The 21,175-nt window shown below is 42.1% G+C and overlaps 1 protein-coding gene across 1 annotated transcript in view; it reads left to right on the top strand.

The window, feature by feature from the left end:
- Positions 1 to 21,175, top strand: part of epm2a (EPM2A glucan phosphatase, laforin) — a 22,150-nt gene extending 975 nt beyond the window's left edge. The window contains exons 2-4 of the mRNA XM_034700155.1: positions 1,325 to 1,499; positions 7,249 to 7,493; positions 19,497 to 21,175. Of these exons, the coding sequence (XP_034556046.1) occupies positions 1,325 to 1,499; positions 7,249 to 7,493; positions 19,497 to 19,780 (704 nt within the window). The 3' untranslated portion in view covers positions 19,781 to 21,175. The remainder of the gene's footprint in view (positions 1 to 1,324; positions 1,500 to 7,248; positions 7,494 to 19,496) is intronic.

Below are 21,175 nucleotides of genomic sequence, written 5' to 3'. Positions count from 1 at the left end.
AAGTCACAAGTCAAGCATTGGGTCTACATGGGACCAGAAGGTCTGTGGAGGACAGCAATAAGTGAATGTAATAAATAAATAACAGTAAGATAAGACAACGATTAAAAGACAATATAATCACTTGTCATTCCAAATTATTTAAAATGACTAAAAAGACCCCTGTCTGAGTTTAAAAGCCTGATAGCAGACGGGATAAAATATTTGGAATACTGATTAGTTCTCCTCATGGGTGAATGTTATCTGTTTTCAAGCATAAACACAATTTAAGCATTTTGAAGGACTTTATTTGTAAAAGAGAACATCAAACTGCTGCGAGTTTGTCATGCTCTCGTCGGCCCTGTCTTGTTTCTATGCTAACAAAACGTATGACACATTACACATCATTAAATGTCTTTAGAGACATGGTGGCTGGAAATATTATATCTCAATCTAAAGGTTTACGATTCAATGCCAGCTCCTGCGGTCCCATGACGATGTGCCCTTGAGCAAGACACTGAACTCCAAAGGTCATAAAATTGTATGTTATAGTGACCTCAATATCATCCAAAACAATCAAAACAAATGTGTGTAAAATGTTGATATTTCTTATGTTTTATACAGCTAAAACAACCTGGGGTCAAATTGACCCCAAGGAACACCGATGCGTAATTTTTTTTACAGGAAATTGGAACATATACACATTTTAGTTTTTTGTTTTAGGAAAAGTCAAGAAATATGAAGCCAAAAAAATATGTTAAACATTGAATGGGGTCCAATTGACCCCAAGGAAAATAGGAGGGTTAACAATACAAAGACGACATCTGCAAAATGTTGGAATATCGACAGTAAAAATCTCAGAAAGCTTAATAGCCCCTTTCATAGTGTTGTGAGATTATTATTTAGTATTATATTGCTGTTTAACTAACATTATTGATGCACAAACATTTAAGTATCATCCCACTGTTGTTACTGATTGATGTCTTGCAAAGCCTTGTTAGATTAATGTAGTTATAAGTAAGTAAGGAACTTGGTTTCCCTTTCATCTCTGTGATATTAAAGCAGCCTTATTTGATGCCGAAACTTTAAATAATCCAGAAAATTAGCCTTACATCAAAACAAAATGTTTTTTTACTTCCCCCCCAAAATAGCTGTTCTCACCCTGTATTTGATGTTGAGCAGTAAAATTTAGTTTATCTTGGAGAATGAAATCTGCCTGTGTTCTTTCAAAGGAAAAAGCTGAAGCAAGAAAAGCATCACCTTGAGCACTCTCTGTCCCACAACATCCAAAAATGGGTATTTGGCCACTAACCTTTTTTTTTTAAACTTATTATCTACTTTTCTACAGGCAGCGGTCCGAGCCATGACAGATGTGGTTCATATGATGAGAGGAACGTGGTGGATGGAGTGTACTGCCACCCGATTGGTCACTGGATAGAGGAAACAGGACACACAGATGAGATGAAACACACCACCAGCTTTTACTTCGGTGTGGCTGATCAGATGACCATGCATTTCTCAAGGTAACACAACACTGTAACATCCATCTGCAGGACATTGTATGGGAAAACGGGGACTGTTTATGTTCACATGAAACAAGTCAAATATGACATTTAGCTGCTGTGACTTAGCTGTTGGTTTCTAATAAGTCACAAAATAGGTTTTATTAACTAAATATATGGCCTAACATCTTGTCTTTTTTTTAATTTGTTTTAAAATTTTATTTTACCATTATTATTTTTGCATGAGTTCATTTTAACTGAGGAAGTGATTAAATATAGAAGAAAGAGAAAAGATTTTTCAGATTCTCCTACCTTGTGACAGCTAAACAAGCAATTTAGCCCCTTTAATTTGACACACAAATTTAAAGCTCCAGTGAGGATTTTTTCACAGTCATGAAACAGACTGAAATTAATAGCAATGCCTATTTTTGTAAATAAATGCAAACAAGACCACGAGCAACATGAGGGACAATTTCTATGTTGTAAATTTTAATGTCTGTAATCACTTTAATAGGGTAAGTGTCAGATCAGACCACTGAGGAAAAAGCCTTTTATTTCAATCAGGAGAGACACAATTTGTAGATTAAAGGTTATTTATTACATCTTAATGAGTAATGAAACTTGACAGAAATCTTTGGCGTAAGGACTCTATGGGGATAAATTTGTGAGTGTAGGATGTGTGAATTTGGCAGCAGAAGAAATCCCTCCTGCATGTCACTCCCCCACTCTCTCTCCCAGTTTCCTACACTATCCACTGTCCTCTCCCTCTATCAATAAAGGTGTAAAAGCCCCCAAAATATAACTTTAAATTTTTTTTTTTAAAAAGACAGCAGAAAGTTGACAGGCTGACAATAAGGGCGTGCCACTGAGCTATTAGATGACAGCCACCGCTGATTAACCAATGACAGCTCCGGAGCATGCAGCTGGAAGCAGGTGAGCTATTGAACGAGGGAGAGGAGAGTTAAACAACTGCTGTGATTGCTTTTATATCTTCCTGTCTGAACTTTCGCTAGACCTACATTACTTCTACAACAGCAAAGATTCTCATCAAGTGGTACATTTGACTGTTATGTAAAAAAAGGATGACCTTTTGTGTCAGGAAACACTGCCTACACATGTACAAGATAAGATGAGCAAAGAGATAAGAAGTACCAGTCTATCAACAGGGGGCACCAAAAATCAACACAAACAAAAAGTTCCTCATTGGAGCTTTAACTGGTTTCTTTTCTCAACAAACTTTTGGCAAGTAGATTAGAAGATCAAATCAGAATTGTTTTAAGCTGTCATCCGAAAAAAGTTCTAAACCCACAGACTGCCAAAGGGCTCCTCTTGTAACCTATAGAAAATACACTGAAAGATGCACTCTCAACCCCCCCACTGCTGTTTAAGCTTGATGAAAGTTTTCTGCCTTTCATTGTGTGAAATCTATAATATAAATATGTAGTGTGAACTTAAAATATAATGAGGACCCATGGGGCCAATAAATTACCATGTCAAAGTGTGATTGTTCTTGAATCACACTGAGAATCTTATCAGTTCCACTTTTCTCATCTCCCTTAAAGATTTCAAACATTCCTCTGTAGTAAAAATCTGTTTGGTCCTAGCTTCACATTCATTGGAACAAAAGTCCTCTCAGAGTTGTGCAAAGAGAACAGGGCAGTCACACTTCTCTTTCTTTGTGAAAGCTGTAAGACTTTTACAAAAGTCTCTCCAGGGCAGACAAAAGCCTCAGTCACCTTCTTCTGCTCACTCTTGTTTTTTAACCTTGCTCACTCCCATTTAGTTATAATTGCTGTCTGTTCCTTTAATATGATTGTCCTGTAGAGCAGTAGACCACAGTTCTATTATGTCTTTCTCAACCTTGTTGGTGAGGCTGGAGGAAAGGAGAGGGCATCATTCGAATGGAATCACACACTACATCGTCCTATAAGCTTTTATATTTTTACATGTATGTTTTAACCATGACTTTGTCATTTAAAGATACTGATTTGTTGAAAATGGACTCTCCTTGCTTTTGTTTTTTGGATACATGAGCTCCAAGTTTAGAGGTTCCCCCTGCTCGGATGAATTTCTTTTCAACAACTTAAGCCACACTGGCAGTCTGGCTCCAGGGATGGTAATGTGTGTTTGGCAATCAGTCAGTCCAGACTAAAGGAGGTTCCTCACTAGACTACATATGAGGAAAATATGGTATTTATGATTACATGCTTCAATTATATGATAAAGATATGATGTGTAATAAATGTACAAAAATGTGAGTGCAATTAACTGCAACTCACAGTTTCTGTCTTTCTGCTGTTCTGCTGCCCGATCTGCAGCTTTTCTTTCACAGTACCTGTGTTTGCAGCATGTCATGCCTGAATACAAGAAAAATCCAAAAGGCAGTATTTTTCCACCACTGAAACAACAAAAGAAACGAATTGATCAGAATGTAGAAGATATCTAGCTTTAGCTTCATCTGACTGTATCAAAATGATGTGAATACGTGGCTGTTATTATACCCAGACCTCTACTTCAGAGGTAAAATGTGCACATCAGTTACAAAGTGTTGCTTATTTGCATAAAATAATTGTTCTTGTTTAGTGTGATGTATTCAGCCTTTTGCATTGTGTTTACTGGGAATGGTTAAGCTGCAATAATGATGCAATTGTGAATTGTTGTGCAGCCCTACTTCAGAGCACAACACACTTCTGACACAATGGTTTTAAATAGCTTTACATGAAATAACAGTCAGGCTAAGAGGAACAGAGGCATCACATGCAACATAGAAACAGTGATTCTCTGACACAGATACCAGTTACATTATCAGCCATTAATACTAGATATACTAGAATGCAGATGGTATACTGTTAGTCAAAGCTAGAAAATGTCTGATATCAGAGTTTTCTACCGATTCTTTGTACTTTTTTAAAAATCACCATCACAGCAGAGGCGTACATGCTATCAGTGAATACTTATTTTGTTTATTTAATTGCACACATAGGATCTGACTTAAATAGAAATAAGAATGGTGTGTCAGGAGAGGTCAAGAAACCTTATACTAAAGGACCTCACCTTTCTGAAGAAACACAACTACAATCAAAACACACAGAGAATAATAAACATACAGGATCTTAGCTCATCAACAAATAACTGATGATATCTTGAAATTATAAAAACGTAGGGTAAGTGAAAAAGATATATGTAAATGAAACAATTATAACCCCAAAATGGATATAAATTGTTTTATTATACGTATATATAATATAAAAATACGTTAAAATCTCTCTCAAAAGTCTTGAAATGAATGGTTATCCACCCCTACCTGCCTTCCTTTTGTAAGTCACACACTCAGTCCCTGTGTACTCCAGCAGAAAGGAACCTTGGGCCCCCGAGGCACTGAGCACATATGGTGCATGAGAATGAGTCGGCTTGGCTTGTGCCATCAGGTTTTAATTTGTGTCCGAAGACCTTACAAGGCTTATGTCAAGGACCCGTGTTCAGTAGGAGGCACCGTGCCCTTGTATGATACCTATTAATAGCTTTTTAGATTACTCTCTGAGACCTTGCATCTGTGTAGCCCCCAGTACCATACACACTGACCTCTGCAGTTACTCATTATATGAATCAAATAACTCACTGTCTTGTACCTGGCTGCACTCTGATGCTCATATCCAGAAGAAAAGGTGCCCCAGAGTGTAATAATCATTTTTGTAATGTGCTTTTTTATGGCTGCTGAGCTGAACAAGTTTGATATTTCAGCATGTTAAAATGTTAGTTTCAGTCATAAGTATTTCTTTTTAAAAATCGCAGAGGAAGAACTAAAATGTGGAGATAAAAAGTCATTTAATTTTGCATAAATTTCATCAGAGTCAAATTGTCATTAGAACTGTGACTCCTACAGGTTAAATTGTTAGAATGTTGTTCTTACTGCTCAGGTTTGTACGCTGGTATAGGTAATTTTTTCTGAAAAAAACAAGCAAACAAACACATGAATAGATCATTTCATAAAAACAGAGGTACAATCCTTAAGTGTCATTAAAGACAACTGATTCACTTCTGTCTAACATATTCACAATTTAAGGCGCATTTTAGGCGTTTTTTCGACTGTGGGAACTTCACCCAGAACTAGGGACTTTACCCCTGAACTATGTGCGTTTCGACCGGAGGAACCAGGATTAACTAAATTTAGTTCAGGGGTAGATAATCTCCCCGCTGAAAAGCCCTTGCTTGGGGGGTAGTACTTTTCAAAGGTCCTGGGACTTTCGGTCAAACATAACGGTGTTTGTGGAGTTTACACAGTTGTTGAAACACAGAGGGAGTTCCTGGGAATGCATACTAGTTTCGTTTTTTATTAAGATTTCAAAATATTATTTAATATGATTTTTTTTTTCTCCATATGTCACTGGTCTGATTTGCACATCTACCCGGAACTTCAGCCCTCAGTTGAAAGGCAGACAACAATGGGGGCACAGGAACCTCTTCTCTTCAAGGAACTAAATGGTTTCTATGGCCCACTGTTGTCTGCATTTCCACCGCAGCCTGAAGCCAAGTGAAGATTATGCAAATCGGACCAATGACATTTAGAGATAACTAGTCCAGGACAGTTATTTGGTAAACATAGTCCCCTGCACAGCTCTTCAGTTCCTATTTAGTTCCTGGGGACAGTTCCAGCTGTTGAAAAGCACCCCCAGATTGTATAGATTGATTTGTTAAAAGCAGAGCTCCAATCTGATACCAGCAACAGCAAGTCCAAAAAAGAGACTTGTGCTGCTCTAACACTTAAGTGGTCAGCTGCTTGTGAATATGACTCACTGTGCAGGGAGGTCTCAAGTTTGTCTACATTTTAACTAAGCAAAAGATGAGGAAGAAGCAAAATGCATTTTTGTTGCAAAGTAATATCTTACAACGAGGGGATAAAGATAAAGACTCAGATCGTTAAAGAGGCTCGATAATTGTACCAGTGTCAACAAAAATAGATGATTCCTGCCCTAAGTGTTAACTCTCTTTTATACGTCTACTTCTCTTAATGTTGATGTTATGCATGCGAGGAAGAATACACCAATACAGACTGATGATGGATTCAATATAAAGGATTTTATATTGAATATAATCACATCCAACTCATAATGAGCCGACTTTGTAAAATTAGCAAAAATTGTACCATTGTCCCTTTAACCTATGTAATCAGGCCGTATAATGTCTTGCATTGTTTGGCCTTGATGCCTGGGTTTCTGTAATGGTGTTGCCCTCATTTAACTTTTGTTTTCAAAGGTGCTTTCCGGATGAAGTTATTGTTATTATATTATACATACACATTACTAATAAACTAAATGGATTCGGCCTCAAGAGGTTGATGAAGATTACTGCTATTAGAGAGAGATGGAAACAGAGAGATGAAACCTTTTACTTTCCTCTAATCTGTCTGAAAAACAGGTTGAAAATAAAAGGGGGAGGACTTAGAATTCTGCACTTCTACGAATTTCCATCCACTAATTAGGTTCCTCTTTTTAAAAGTGTTTGAGCTCTCTCCATATCTTTAAAGCCGTGTTTTGTCTGTAGCACAGCTTTAGTAAAGTTTTAATCCATATTTCTTTTGTCTGCATCTGCATTTCTTTCTGCCTTTATCCAAACACTTATTCTAATATCTCCAAATCTCATTGTGTTTATCTCTACACTTTCCTCGCAGGTTTTTCATACAGATTCATATTGCGGAGCCTCTGATATTCAGCCTGTATCATATATCATAATGACTTAAACAAGATTAATGACCCCTGTTTATCGCCCTCAGGGTGCTGTCTCGTGTTTGGCTGGGCAGCTGCCCTCGACAAGTGGAGCACGTGACGATAAAAATGAAGCACGAGTTGGGCGTTACTGCAGTGATGAACTTTCAGACGGAGGAGGACATGGTCAACAATTCCAGTGGCTGCAGACGTGACCCTGGAGAAGCAATGACCCCAGAGACCATGATGCATCTATACAAAGACAGCAGCCTGGTGTATGTGTGGATGCCCACACCTGACATGAGCACTGAGGGTAAGACGGATCATTAGAGGAGTAAACTTTTAGTGCCTTGACATGATGCATCTTCATCATCTCCTATAGTACAAAGTGATGCTAAAATACATAAAATAATACAGATGCTGGCATCCTCTATGTTTGGAACCTGAGTCTTTGATGTGGGGTTTGTATCTTTGGGTGTCTTGCCCCTTTCATTAATGTCAGGTTCAAGCAACCTAAGACAAGAGAAACAATGCACAATTGAGGCAAGACAACAGATTTCTTGAGTAAGCTTGCATGGAGAACGGTTAGAGAGTGCTCAGTTACAATCTCCAAACGCTCTGAAGCACTCTCGCCGTGTCCTCTCTAACCCTAACCCTAATCCCAACCCTAACCCTAATCCCAACCCTAACCCTAATCACAACCCTAACCCTTACCCTAATCACAACCCTAACCCTAATAACAACCCTAACCCTAACCCTAACCCTACTCACAACCCTAACCCTAACCCTAATCACAACCCTAACCCTAATCACAACCCTAACCCTAATCACAACCCTAACCCTAACCCTTATCATAACCTTACCCCTAACCCTAATAACAACCCTAACTCTAACCCTAATCACAACCCTAACTCTAACCCTAATCACAAACCTAACCCTTATCACAACCCTAACCCTAACCCTAATCACAACCCTTACCCTAATCACAACCCTAACCCTAATCACAACCCTAACCCTAATCACAACCCTAACCCTAACCCTAAACATAAACCAACCCTAACCCTAACCCTTATCACAACCCTAACCCCAATCACAACCCTAACCCTAACCCTGAACACAAACCAACCCTAACCCTAACCCTAAACCTAATCACAACCCTGACCCTTACCCTAATCACAACCCTAACCCTTACCCTAATCACAACCCTAACCCTAATCACAACCCTAACCCTAATCACAACTCTAACCCTAACCCTAATCACAACCCAACCCTAACCCTAACCCTAACCCTAATCACAACCCAACCCTAACCCTAACCCTAACCCTAACCCTAATCACAACCCAACCCTAACCCTAACCCTAATCACAACCCTAACCCTAAACACAACCCAACCCAACCCTAACCCTAACCCTAACCCTAATCACAACCCAACCCTAACCCTAACCCTAACCCGAATCACAACCCTAACCCTAACCCTTATCACAACCCTAACCCTAACCCTAATCACAAACCAGCCCTAACCCTAACCCTAATCACAACCCTACCCCTAACCCTAATCAAAACCCAAACCCTAACCCTAATCACAAACCAACCCTAACCCTAATCCCAACCCTAACCCTAACCCTAATCACAACCCTAACCCAAATCACAAACAAACCCTAACCCTAACCCTAATCCCAACCCTAACCCTAACCCTAATCACAACCCTACCCCTAACCCTAATTACAACCCTAACCCTAATCACAACCCTAACCCTAACCCTAATCACAAACCTAACCCTAATCACAACCCTAACCCTAACCCTAACCCCTAACCCTAACCCTCACAACCCTAACCCTAACCCTGATCACAACCCTAACCCAAATCACAAACAAACCCTAACCCTAACCCTAATCACAACCCTAACCCTAACCCTAATCACAACCCTACCCCTAACCCTAATAACAACCCTAACCCTAATCACAACCCTAACCCTAACCCTAATCACAACCCTAACCCTAATCACAACCCTAACCCTAATCACAACCCTAACCCTAACCCTAACCCTAACCCTCACAACCCTAACCCTAACCCTAATCGCAACCCTAACCCTAATCACAACCCTAACCCTAACCCTAATCACAACCCAACCCTAACCCTAACCCTAACCCTAATAACAACCCTAACCCTAACCCTAATCACAACCCTAACCCTAATCACAACACTAACCCTAACCCTATTCACAACCCAACCCTGACCCTAACCCTAATCACAACCCAACCCTAACCCTAACCCTAGCCCTAATCACAACCCTAACCCAAATCACAAACAAACCCTAACCCTAACCCTAACCCTAATCCCAACCCTAACCCTAACCCTAACCCTAATCACAACCCTACCCCTAACCCTAATTACAACCCTAACCCTAATCACAACCCTAACCCTAACCCTAATCACAACCCTAACCCTAATCACAACCCTAACCCTAACCCTAACCCTCACAACCCTAACCCTAACCCTAATCGCAACCCTAACCCTAATCACAACCCTAACCCTAACCCTAATCACAACCCAACCCTAACCCTAACCCTAATCACAACCCTAACCCTAACCCTAATCACAACCCTAACCCTAATCACAACACTAACCCTAACCCTAATCACAACCCAACCCTAACCCTAACCCTAACCCTAATCACAACCCTAACCCTAATCACAACCCTAACCCTAATCACAACCCTAACCCTAACCCTAATCACAACCCAACCCTAACCCTAACCCTAACCTGATTCACAACCCTAACCCTTATCACAACCCTACCCCTAACCCTAATTACAACCCTAACCCTAAACCTAATCACAACCCTAACCCTAACCCTAATCACAACCCTAACCCTAATCACAACCCTAACCCTAACCCTAATCACAACCCTAACCCTAATCACAACCCTAACCCTAATCACAGCCCTAACCCTAACCCTAATCACAACCCTAACCCTAACCCTAATCACAACCCTAACCCTAATCACAACCCTAACCCTAACCCTAATCACAACCCTAACCCTTATCACAACCCTACCCCTAACCCTAATTACAACCCTAACCCTAACCCTAATCACAACCCTAACCCTAACCCTAATCACAACCCTAACCCTAATCACAACCCTAACCCTAACCCTAATCACAACCCTAACCCTAACCCTAATCACAACCCTAACCCTAATCACAACCCTAACCCTAACCCTAATCACAACTCTAACCCTAATCACAAACCAACCCTAACCCTAACCCTAATCACAACCCTAACCCTAACCCTAATCACAACCCTAACACTAATCACAACCCTAACCCTAACCCTAATCACAACCCTCACCCTAACCCTAATCACAACCCTAACCCTAATCACAACCCTAACCCTAATCACAACCCTAACCCTAATCACAACCCTAACCCTAACCCTAATCACAACCCTAACCCTAACCCTAACCCTAATCACAACCCTAACCCTAACCCCTAGCCCTAACCCCTAACCCTAACCCTCACAACCCTAACCCTAATCACAACCCTAACCCTAATCACAACCCTAACCCTAACCCTAATCACAACCCAACCCTAACCCTAACCCTAACCCTAATCACAACCCTAACCCTAATCACAACCCTAACCCTAATCACAACACTAACCCTAACCCTTATCACAACCCAACCCTAACCCTAACCCTAACCCTAATCACAACCCAACCCTAAACCTAACCCTAACCCTAATCACAACCCTAACCCTAATCACAACCCTAACCCTAACCCTAATCACAACCCAACCCTAACCCTAACCCTAACCTGAATCACAACCCTAGTCCTTATCACAACCCTAACCCTAACCCTAATCACAAACCAACCCTAACCCTAACCCTAATCCCAACCCTAACCCTAACTCTAATCACAACCGTACCCCTAACCCTAATTACAACCCTAACCCTAACCCTAACCCTAATCAAAACCCTAACCCTAACCCTAACCCTAACCCTAACCCCTAGCCCTAACCCCTAACCCTAACCCTCACAACCCTAACCCTAATCACAACCCTAACCCTAATCACAACCCTAACCCTAACCCTAATCACAACCCAACCCTAATCACAACCCTAATCACAACCCTAACCCTAACCCTAATCACAACCCTAACCCTAATCACAACACTAACCCTAACCCTTATCACAACCAAACCCTAACCCTAACCCTAACCCTAACCCCTAGCCCTAACCCCTAACCCTAACCCTCACAACCCTAACCCTAATCACAACCCTAACCCTAACCCTAATCACAACCCAACCCTAACCCTAACCCTAATCACAACCCTAACCCTAACCCTAATCACAACCCTAACCCTAATCACAACACTAACCCTAACCCTTATCACAACCCAACCCTAACCCTAACCCTAACCCTAATCACAACCCAACCCTAAACCTAACCCTAACCCTAATCAAAACCCTAACCCTAATCACAACCCTAACCCTAACCCTTATCACAACCCAACCCTAACCCTAACCCTAACCTGAATCACAACCCTAGTCCTTATCACAACCCTAACCCTAACCCTAATCACAAACCAACCCTAACCCTAACCCTAACCCTAATCCCAACCCTAACCCTAACTCTAATCACAACCCTACCCCTAACCCTAATTACAACCCTAAACCTAACCCTAATCACAACCCTAACCCTAACCCTAATCACAACCCTAACCCTAACCCTAATCACAACCCTAACCCTAACCCTAACCCTAATCACAACCCTAACCCTCACAACCCTAACCCTAATCACAACCCTAACCCTAATCACAACCCTAACCCTAACCCTAATCACAACCCAACCCTAACCCTAACCCTAACCCTAATCACAACCCTAACCCTAATCACAACCCTAACCCTAATCACAACACTAACCCTAACCCTTATCACAACCCAACCCTAACCCTAACCCTAACCCTAATCACAACCCAACCCTAAACCTAACCCTAACCCTAATCACAACCCTAACCCTAATCACAACCCTAACCCTAACCCTAATCACAACCCAACCCTAACCCTAACCCTAACCTGAATCACAACCCTAGTCCTTATCACAACCCTAACCCTAACCCTAATCACAAACCAACCCTAACCCTAACCCTAATCCCAACCCTAACCCTAACTCTAATCACAACCGTACCCCTAACCCTAATTACAACCCTAACCCTAACCCTAACCATAATCAAAACCCTAACCCTAACCCTAACCCTAACCCCTAGCCCTAACCCCTAACCCTAACCCTCACAACCCTAACCCTAATCACAACCCTAACCCTAATCACAACCCTAACCCTAACCCTAATCACAACCCAACCCTAATCACAACCCTAATCACAACCCTAACCCTAATCACAACCCTAACCCTAATCACAACACTAACCCTAACCCTTATCACAACCCAACCCTAACCCTAACCCTAACCCCTAGCCCTAACCCCTAACCCTAACCCTCACAACCCTAACCCTAATCACAACCCTAACCCTAACCCTAATCACAACCCAACCCTAACCCTAACCCTAATCACAACCCTAACCCTAACCCTAATCACAACCCTAACCCTAATCACAACACTAACCCTAACCCTTATCACAACCCAACCCTAACCCTAACCCTAACCCTAATCACAACCCAACCCTAAACCTAACCCTAACCCTAATCACAACCCTAACCCTAATCACAACCCTAACCCTAATCACAACCCAACCCTAACCCTAACCCTAACCTGAATCACAACCCTAGTCCTTATCACAACCCTAACCCTAACCCTAATCACAAACCAACCCTAACCCTAATCCTAACCCTAATCCCAACCCTAACCCTAACTCTAATCACAACCCTACCCCTAACCCTAATTACAACCCTAACCCTAACCCTAATCACAACCCTAACCCTAACCCTAATCACAACCCTAACCCTAACCCTAATCACAACCCTAACCCTAACCCTAATCACAACCCTAACCCTAATCACAACCCTAACCCTAACCCTAATCCCAACCCTCACAACCCTAACCCTAACCCTAATCACAACCCTAACCCTAATCACAACCCTAACCCTAACCCTAATCACAACCCAACCCTAACCCTAACCCTAACCCTAATCACAACCCTAACCCTAACCCTAATCACAACCCTAACCCTAATCACAACACTAACCCTAACCCCAATCACAACCCAACCCTAACCCTAATCACAACCCTAACCCTAATCACAACCCTAACCCTAACCCTAATCACAACCCAACCCTAACCCTAACCCTAACCTGAATCACAACCCTAACCCTTATCACAACCCTAACCCTAATTACAACCCTAACCCTAATCACAACCCTAACCCTAACCCTAATCACAACCCTAACCCTAATCACAACCCTAACCCTAACCCTAATCACAACCCTAACCCTAATCACAACCCTAACCCTAACCCTAATCACAACCCTAACCCTAATCACAACCCTAACCCTAACCCTAATCACAACTCTAACCCTAATCACAAACCAACCCTAACCCTAATCACAACCCTAACCCTAACCCTAATCACAACCCTAACCCTAATCACAACCCTAACCCTAACCCTAATCACAACCCTAACCCTAATCACAACCCTAACCCTAATCACAACCCTAACCCTAACCCTAATCACAACCCTAACCCTAACCCTAATCGCAACCCTAACCCTAATCACAACCCTAACCCTAACCCTAATCACAACCCTTACCCTAATCACAACCCTAACCCTAACCCTAATCACAACCCTAACCCTAACCCTAATCACAACCCTAACCCTAATCACAACCCTAACCCTAACCCTAATCACAACCCTAACCCTAATCACAACCCTAACCCTAACCCTAATCACAACCCTAACCCTAACCCTAACCCTAACCCTAATCACAACCCAACCCTAACCCTAATCACAACCCAACCCTAACCCTAACCCTAACCCTAATCCTAATCACAACCCTAACCCTAACCCTAATCACAACCCTAACCCTAATCACAACACTAACCTTAACCCTAATCACAACCCTAACCCTAACCCCAACTCCTAACCCTAACCCTAATCACAACCCAACCCTAACCCTAACCCTAACCCTAATCACAACCCTAACCCTAACCCTAATCACAACCCAACCCTAACCCTAATCACAACCCAACCCTAACCCTAACCCTAATCACAACCCAACCCTTACCCTAACCCTAACCCTAATCCCAACCCTAACCCTAACCCTAATCACAACCCAACCCTTACCCTAACCCTAACCCTAATCCCAACCCTAACCCTAACCCTAATCACAACCCAACCCTTACCCTAACCCTAACCCTAATCCCAACCCTAACCCTAACCCTAATCACAACCCTAACCCTAACCCTAATCACAACCCTAACCCTAACCCTAATCACAACCCTAACCCTAATCACAACCCTGACCCTAATCACAACCCTAACCCTAACCCTAACCCTAATCACAACCCAACCCTAACCCTAACCCTAACCCTAATCGCAACCCTAACCCTTATCACAACACTAACCCTAACCCTAATCACAACCCAACCCTAACCCTAACCCTAACCCTAACCCTAACCCTAATCCCAACCCAACCCTAACCCTAACCCTAATCACAACCCTAACCCTAACCCTAACCCCTAACCCTCACAACCCTAACCCTAACCCTAATCACAACCCTAACCCTAATCACAACCCTAACCCTAATCACAACCCAACCCTAACCCTAACCATAACCCTAATCACAACCCTAACCCTAACCCTAATCACATCCCTAACCCTAACCCTAATCACAACCCTAACCCTAATCACAACACTAACCCTAACCCTAATCACAACCCAACCCTAACCCTAACCCTAACCCTAACCCTAATCACAACCCAACCCTAACCCTAACCCTAACCCTAATCACAACCCTAACCCTAACCCTAATCACAACCCTTACCCTAACCCTAATCACAACCCAACCCTAACCCTAACCCTAACCCTAACCCTAACCTGAATCACAACCCTAACCCTTATCACAACCCTAACCCTAACCCTAATCACAAACCAACCCTAACCCTAACCCTAATCCCAACCCTAACCCTAACCCTAATCACAACCCTAACCCTAACCTGAATCACAACCCTAACCCTTATCACAACCCTAACCCTAACCCTAATCACAAACCAACCCTAACCCTAACCCTAATCCCAACCCTAACCCTAACCCTAATCACAACCCTAACCCTAACCCTAATCACAACCCTAACCCTAATCACAACCCTAACCCTAATCACAACCCTAACCCTAACCCCAATCCTAACCCTAACCCTAACCCTAATCACAACCCAACCCTAACCCTAACCCTAACCCTAATCACAACCCTAACCCTAACCCTAATCACAACCCTAACCCTTATCACAACACTAATCCTAACCCTAATCACAACCCAACCCTAACCCTAATCACAACCCAACCCTAACCCTATCCCTAACCCCAATCACAACCCAACCCTAACCATAACCCTAACCCTAATCACAACCCTTACCCTAACCCTAATCACAACCCAACCCTAACCCTAACCCTAACGTGAATCACAACCCTAACCCTAACCCAAATCACAAACCAACCCTAACCCTAACCCTAACCCTAATCCCAACCCTAACCCTAACCCTAATCACAACCCTAACCCTAACCCTAATCACAACCCTAACCCTAACCCTTACCCTAACCCTAACCCTAACCCGAACCCTAACCCTAATCCTAACCCTAACCCCACCCCTAACCCTAACCCTAACCCGGTCCCTAACCCCAACTCCTAATCACAACCCTAACCCTAATTACAACCCTAACCCTTATCACAACACTAACCCTAACCCTAATCACAACCCAACCCTAACCCTAACCCTAACCCTAATCACAACCCAACCCTAACCCTAACCCTAATCACAACCCTAACCCTAACCCTAATCACAACCCAACCCTAACCCTAACCTGAATCACAACCCTAACCTGAATCACAACCCTAACCCTAATCACAAACCAACCCTAACCCTAACCCTAACCCTAATCCCAACCCTAACCCTAACCCTAATCACAACCCTACCCCTAACCCTAATTACAACCCTAACCCTAACCCTAATCACAACCCTAACCCTAACCCTAATCACAACCCTAACCCTAATCACAACCCTAACCCTAATCACAACCCTAACCCTAATCACAACCCTAACCCTAATCACAACCTTAACCCTAATCACAACCCTAACCCTAATCACAACCCTAACCCTAACCCTAATCACAACCCTAACCCTAACCCTAATCACAACCCTAACCCTAATCACAACCCTAACCCTAACCCTAATCACAACCCTAACCCTAACCCTAATCACAAACCAATCCTAACCCTAACCCTAACCCTAATCCCAACCCTAACCCTAACCCTTATCACAACCCTACCACTAACCATAATTACAACCCTAACCCTAATCACAACCCTAACCCTAATCACAACCCTAACCCTAACCCTAATCACAACCCAACCCTAACCCTAACCTGAATCACAACCCTAACCTGAATCACAACCCTAACCCTAATCACAAACCAACCCTAACCCTAACCCTAACCCTAATCCCAACCCTAACCCTAACCCTAATCACAACCCTACCCCTAACCCTAATTACAACCCTAACCCTAACCCTAATCACAACCCTAACCCTAACCCTAATCACAACCCTAACCCTAATCACAACCCTAACCCTAATCACAACCCTAACCCTAATCACAACCCTAACCCTAATCACAACCCTAACCCTAACCCTAATCACAACCCTAACCCTAACCCTAATCACAACCCTAACCCTAATCACAACCCTAACCCTAACCCTAATCACAACCCAACCCTAACCCTAACCTGAATCACAACCCTAACCCTTATCACAACCCTAACCCTAACCCTAATCACAAACCAATCCTAACCCTAACCCTAACCCTAATCCCAACCCTAACCCTAACCCTTATCACAACCCTACCACTAACCATAATTACAACCCTAACCCTAATCACAACCCTAACCCTAATCACAACCCTAACCCTAATCACAACCCTAACCCTAACCCTAATCACAACCCTAACCCTAACCCTAATCACAACCCTAACCCTAACCCTAATCACAACCCTAACCCTAATCACAACCCTTACCCTAATCACAACCCTAATCACAACCCTAACCCTAATCACAACCCTAACCCTAACCCTAATCACAACCCTAACCCTAACCCTAATCACAACCCTAACCCTAACCCTAATCACAACCCTAACCCTAATCACAACCCTAACCCTAACCCTAATCACAACCCTAACCCTAATTACAACCCTAACCCTGATCACAACCCTAACCCTAATCACAACCCCAACCCTAACCCTAACCCTAATCACAACCCTAACCCTAATCACAACCCTAACCCTAACCCCAATCACAACCCTAACCCTAACCCTTATCACAACCCTAAGCCTAATCACAACCCTAACCCTAACCCTAATCACTACCCTAACCCTAACCCTAATCATAACCCTAATCATAACCCTAAACCCTAATCCCTAACCCTAATCCCTAACCTTAATCATAACCCTAACCCTAACCCTAATCATAACCCTAATCATAACCCTAAACCCTAATCCCTAACCCTAATCCCTAACCTTAATCATAACCCTAACCCTAATCATAACCCTTACCCTCATCATAACCCTAACCCTAATCATAACCATAATAATAACCCTTATCATAACCCTGACCATAATCATAACCCTGACCATAATCATAACCCTAACCCTAATAATAACCCAACCCTTACCCTAATCAAAACACTAACCTTAATCAAAACCTTAAGACTAGGGTTAGGGTTAGGGTTAGGGTTAGGGTTAGCGTTTAGGGTTAGGGTTATGATTAGGGTTAGGATTAGGGTTAAGGTAGGGTTAGGGTAAGGGGTTAGGGTTAGGGTTATGATTAGGGTTAGGATTAGGGTTAAGATTAGGGTTAGGGTTAGGGTTATGATTAGGGTTAGGGTTAGGGTTATGATTAGGGTTAGGGTTAAGGTTATGATTAGGGTTAGGGTTAGGGTTAGGGTTTAGGGTTAGGGTTAGGGTTAGGGTTAGGGTTAAGATTAGGGTTAGGGTTAGGGTTATGATTAGGGTTAGAGTTAGGGTTAGGGTTTAGGGTTAGGGTTATGATTAGGGTTAGGATTAGGGTTATGATTAGGGTTAGGGTTCTGATTAGGGTTAGAGTTAGGGTTAGGGTTTAGGGTTAGGGTTATGATTAGGGTTAGGGTTAAGGTTATGATTAGGGTTAGGGTTCTGATTAGGGTTAGAGTTAGGGTTAGGGTTTAGGGTTAGGGTTATGATTAGGGTTAGGATTAGGGTTATGATTGGGGTAAGGGTTTAGGGTTAGGGTTATGATTATGGTTAGTTGTATGATCAGGGTTAGGGTTTAGGGTTAGGGTTATAATCAGGGTTAGGGTTATTATTAGGATTTGGGTTATGATTAGGGTTAGGAGTTAGGGTTAGGGTTGCCACAGTATATTATATATCATTACTTTGTCTCTAACTTGAGGGGGATGATGATGATGATAATGGTGCTAACGATTATAGGTATTATAATCGGTATATTCAATTACTTTCCTACCCTCTCTAGCCTTTCTTCTCGATTTTCCTACCAGCAATATTGCCAGTAAATGTATTTATCTATTCATGTATTTCTCTCTGTCTTCTATCTTTCCATAAATCCCCCTTACAACCTCACTCATCAGAGAGTAACTCAGAATGTCCACCCACACACAAATGCACAGACACGCGCACACTCTCACACACATACACAAAGATATAATACATTCACTAACATCTAACATCCTACAAACACAAGATTCATCCATTTTCCATGATTTCCCTGAATATTGTATTTAAGTGGCCTGTAGTCTTTGTAATGGTCTCGTCTTTTTTTTAACGTTAATGTATGTTGTTGTCTATATCTATGTTTGTCTGTTCATTGTTTTGCAATAAGAAATAAAAAATTAAAAAATGCCTTCCCCCCACTATCTACTCTTCACATTTCCTGTCCATCTTCGGTTGTTCTATCAATAGAGGCGAAAATGTCTGAAATAACTTGAGAAAGCATCTAGCTGTTTTTGGAAATGACTAAGCCTTGGAAAATAAAAGAACATGCAGCTGTTTTAATGATTTAGTTCAGATCCCCTTTAAGTGCACTGCACTCTGTTGTTTTCTCCTGCAGGGCGGATCAGGATGCTTCCTCAGGCTGTGTTCTTGCTTCACGGCCTCCTGGAGAAAGGTCACACCGTCTACGTCCACTGTAACGCTGGAGTTGGTAGATCCACGGCGGCTGTGTGCGGCCTGCTCATGTACATCCTGGGCTGGAGCCTGAGGAAGGTGCAGTACTTTGTGGCAGCCCGGAGGCCTGCTGTGTACATCGACGAGGAGGCTTTAATCCAGGCTCAGGAAGACTTTATCCAGAAGTTTGGTGAACTACGATCATCCATCTCTTACCCTGAGACATAGAAGTGTCTTTGTGCTTCAATCTTCAAACTGGAGCACCATTTACTGTAATGATAAGCTGAACTAGACACAGGGTAATGGAGAACATACTGTACAGTTGGCATTAAAGGTGCCTGAAGGAGAAAGAACCTATAGCGAGAAAATTAACTCCCTTCCACTTTAATGTAATGTACGTAAATGACCCACTTCAGCTGAGTGGCTTTCCAATTCTAGTTGATCCCTAAGTATCAGCGCCGAGCTCTGCTGGCTGCCAGCAGAGATGTTGCAGGCAATTAATCCCACAGTGACGTGTTAGCTTTTAACTTTAGGAATTAGTCCCTGTGCCATTTAGCACATTCACTTGCAAATTGTGCTCTTGAAATCAGCTGAGCTTTACAGAAGACGTCTGCAGGTGTGATTAGAAAGACCTTTTATTGAGATGTTTTTTTGTAATAAGTGTCATAACAAGTTGTCATTTTGAATTTAACATCTATCAAAGAAAAAAAAAACAACCGTTTTTAAAAAGAGATTTTTCCACAGTTACTTCTGCATGTTAATCCATCACTTCTTTTCCTGATGCAAAATTATCTTTCATCCTTTGTCCTTCTTGGCGAGAGGTCTTAATGCTGCATAAAAACAGCCCTTCTTGCCAAAGCAAAAAATCAATTCTTAAAACTAAAATAACAACAATGCCTCTCAGCTTCCAGACATAGAAGAATAAAGCCCCACCTCTCTCACTCTGAGAGCTTGATAACATTTCATCTTTATTTATTTAGCTGAACCATCTGCCAAATAATGAAAACAACATCCCTGCCAGACCATATTAATGCATTCATAATAAGATGTTATTGGAATACTGTTTGTTGTAAATTTTCTACTTCATGTCTAGACTTCTGTAGAGGATATATTGCTTATTTCAAACACAGTGTTTTTGCTGGCTGCTCTTGATTTAAGAAAGTTATTGCATCAGGAGGATGAAAGAGTTTTCTCCTAAAGTGAAAGTCATATGCTGTCTCATTACTTTTGGATGAGTCCCTTCAGAAACAGTACCCTATGAGGGTGACAGTGGGGATTGGTTGGCGGAATAAACATGCAAATGATGGAGAGAGAGAGAGAGAGAGAGAGAGAGAGAGAGAGAGAGAGAGAGAGAGAGAGAGAGAGAGAGAGAGAGAGAGAGAGAGAGAGAGAGAGAGAGAGAGAGAGAGAGAGAGAGGTTCTTTAATGTAAGAAGCACTGTGTAATCTAGTTAAAGGAAGAAAATTAGGGATGCACAATCTGGATTTTTTGAGCCGATAATTGTAACCGATAATAACCTGCTCCTGATGAGTAATACTGATGTTACCTTTATTGTTTCACTTTTTTTCATTTGAAATGTACAGTTTATGCACTGATGAGAATAAGAAAAGCTCTTCAATTGTC

Source organism: Notolabrus celidotus, chromosome 13 (genome assembly GCF_009762535.1).
Source record: "Notolabrus celidotus isolate fNotCel1 chromosome 13, fNotCel1.pri, whole genome shotgun sequence".
NCBI classification, from domain to species: Eukaryota; Metazoa; Chordata; class Actinopteri; order Labriformes; family Labridae; genus Notolabrus; species Notolabrus celidotus.
This window is presented reverse-complemented; position numbering and strand designations above follow the sequence as displayed.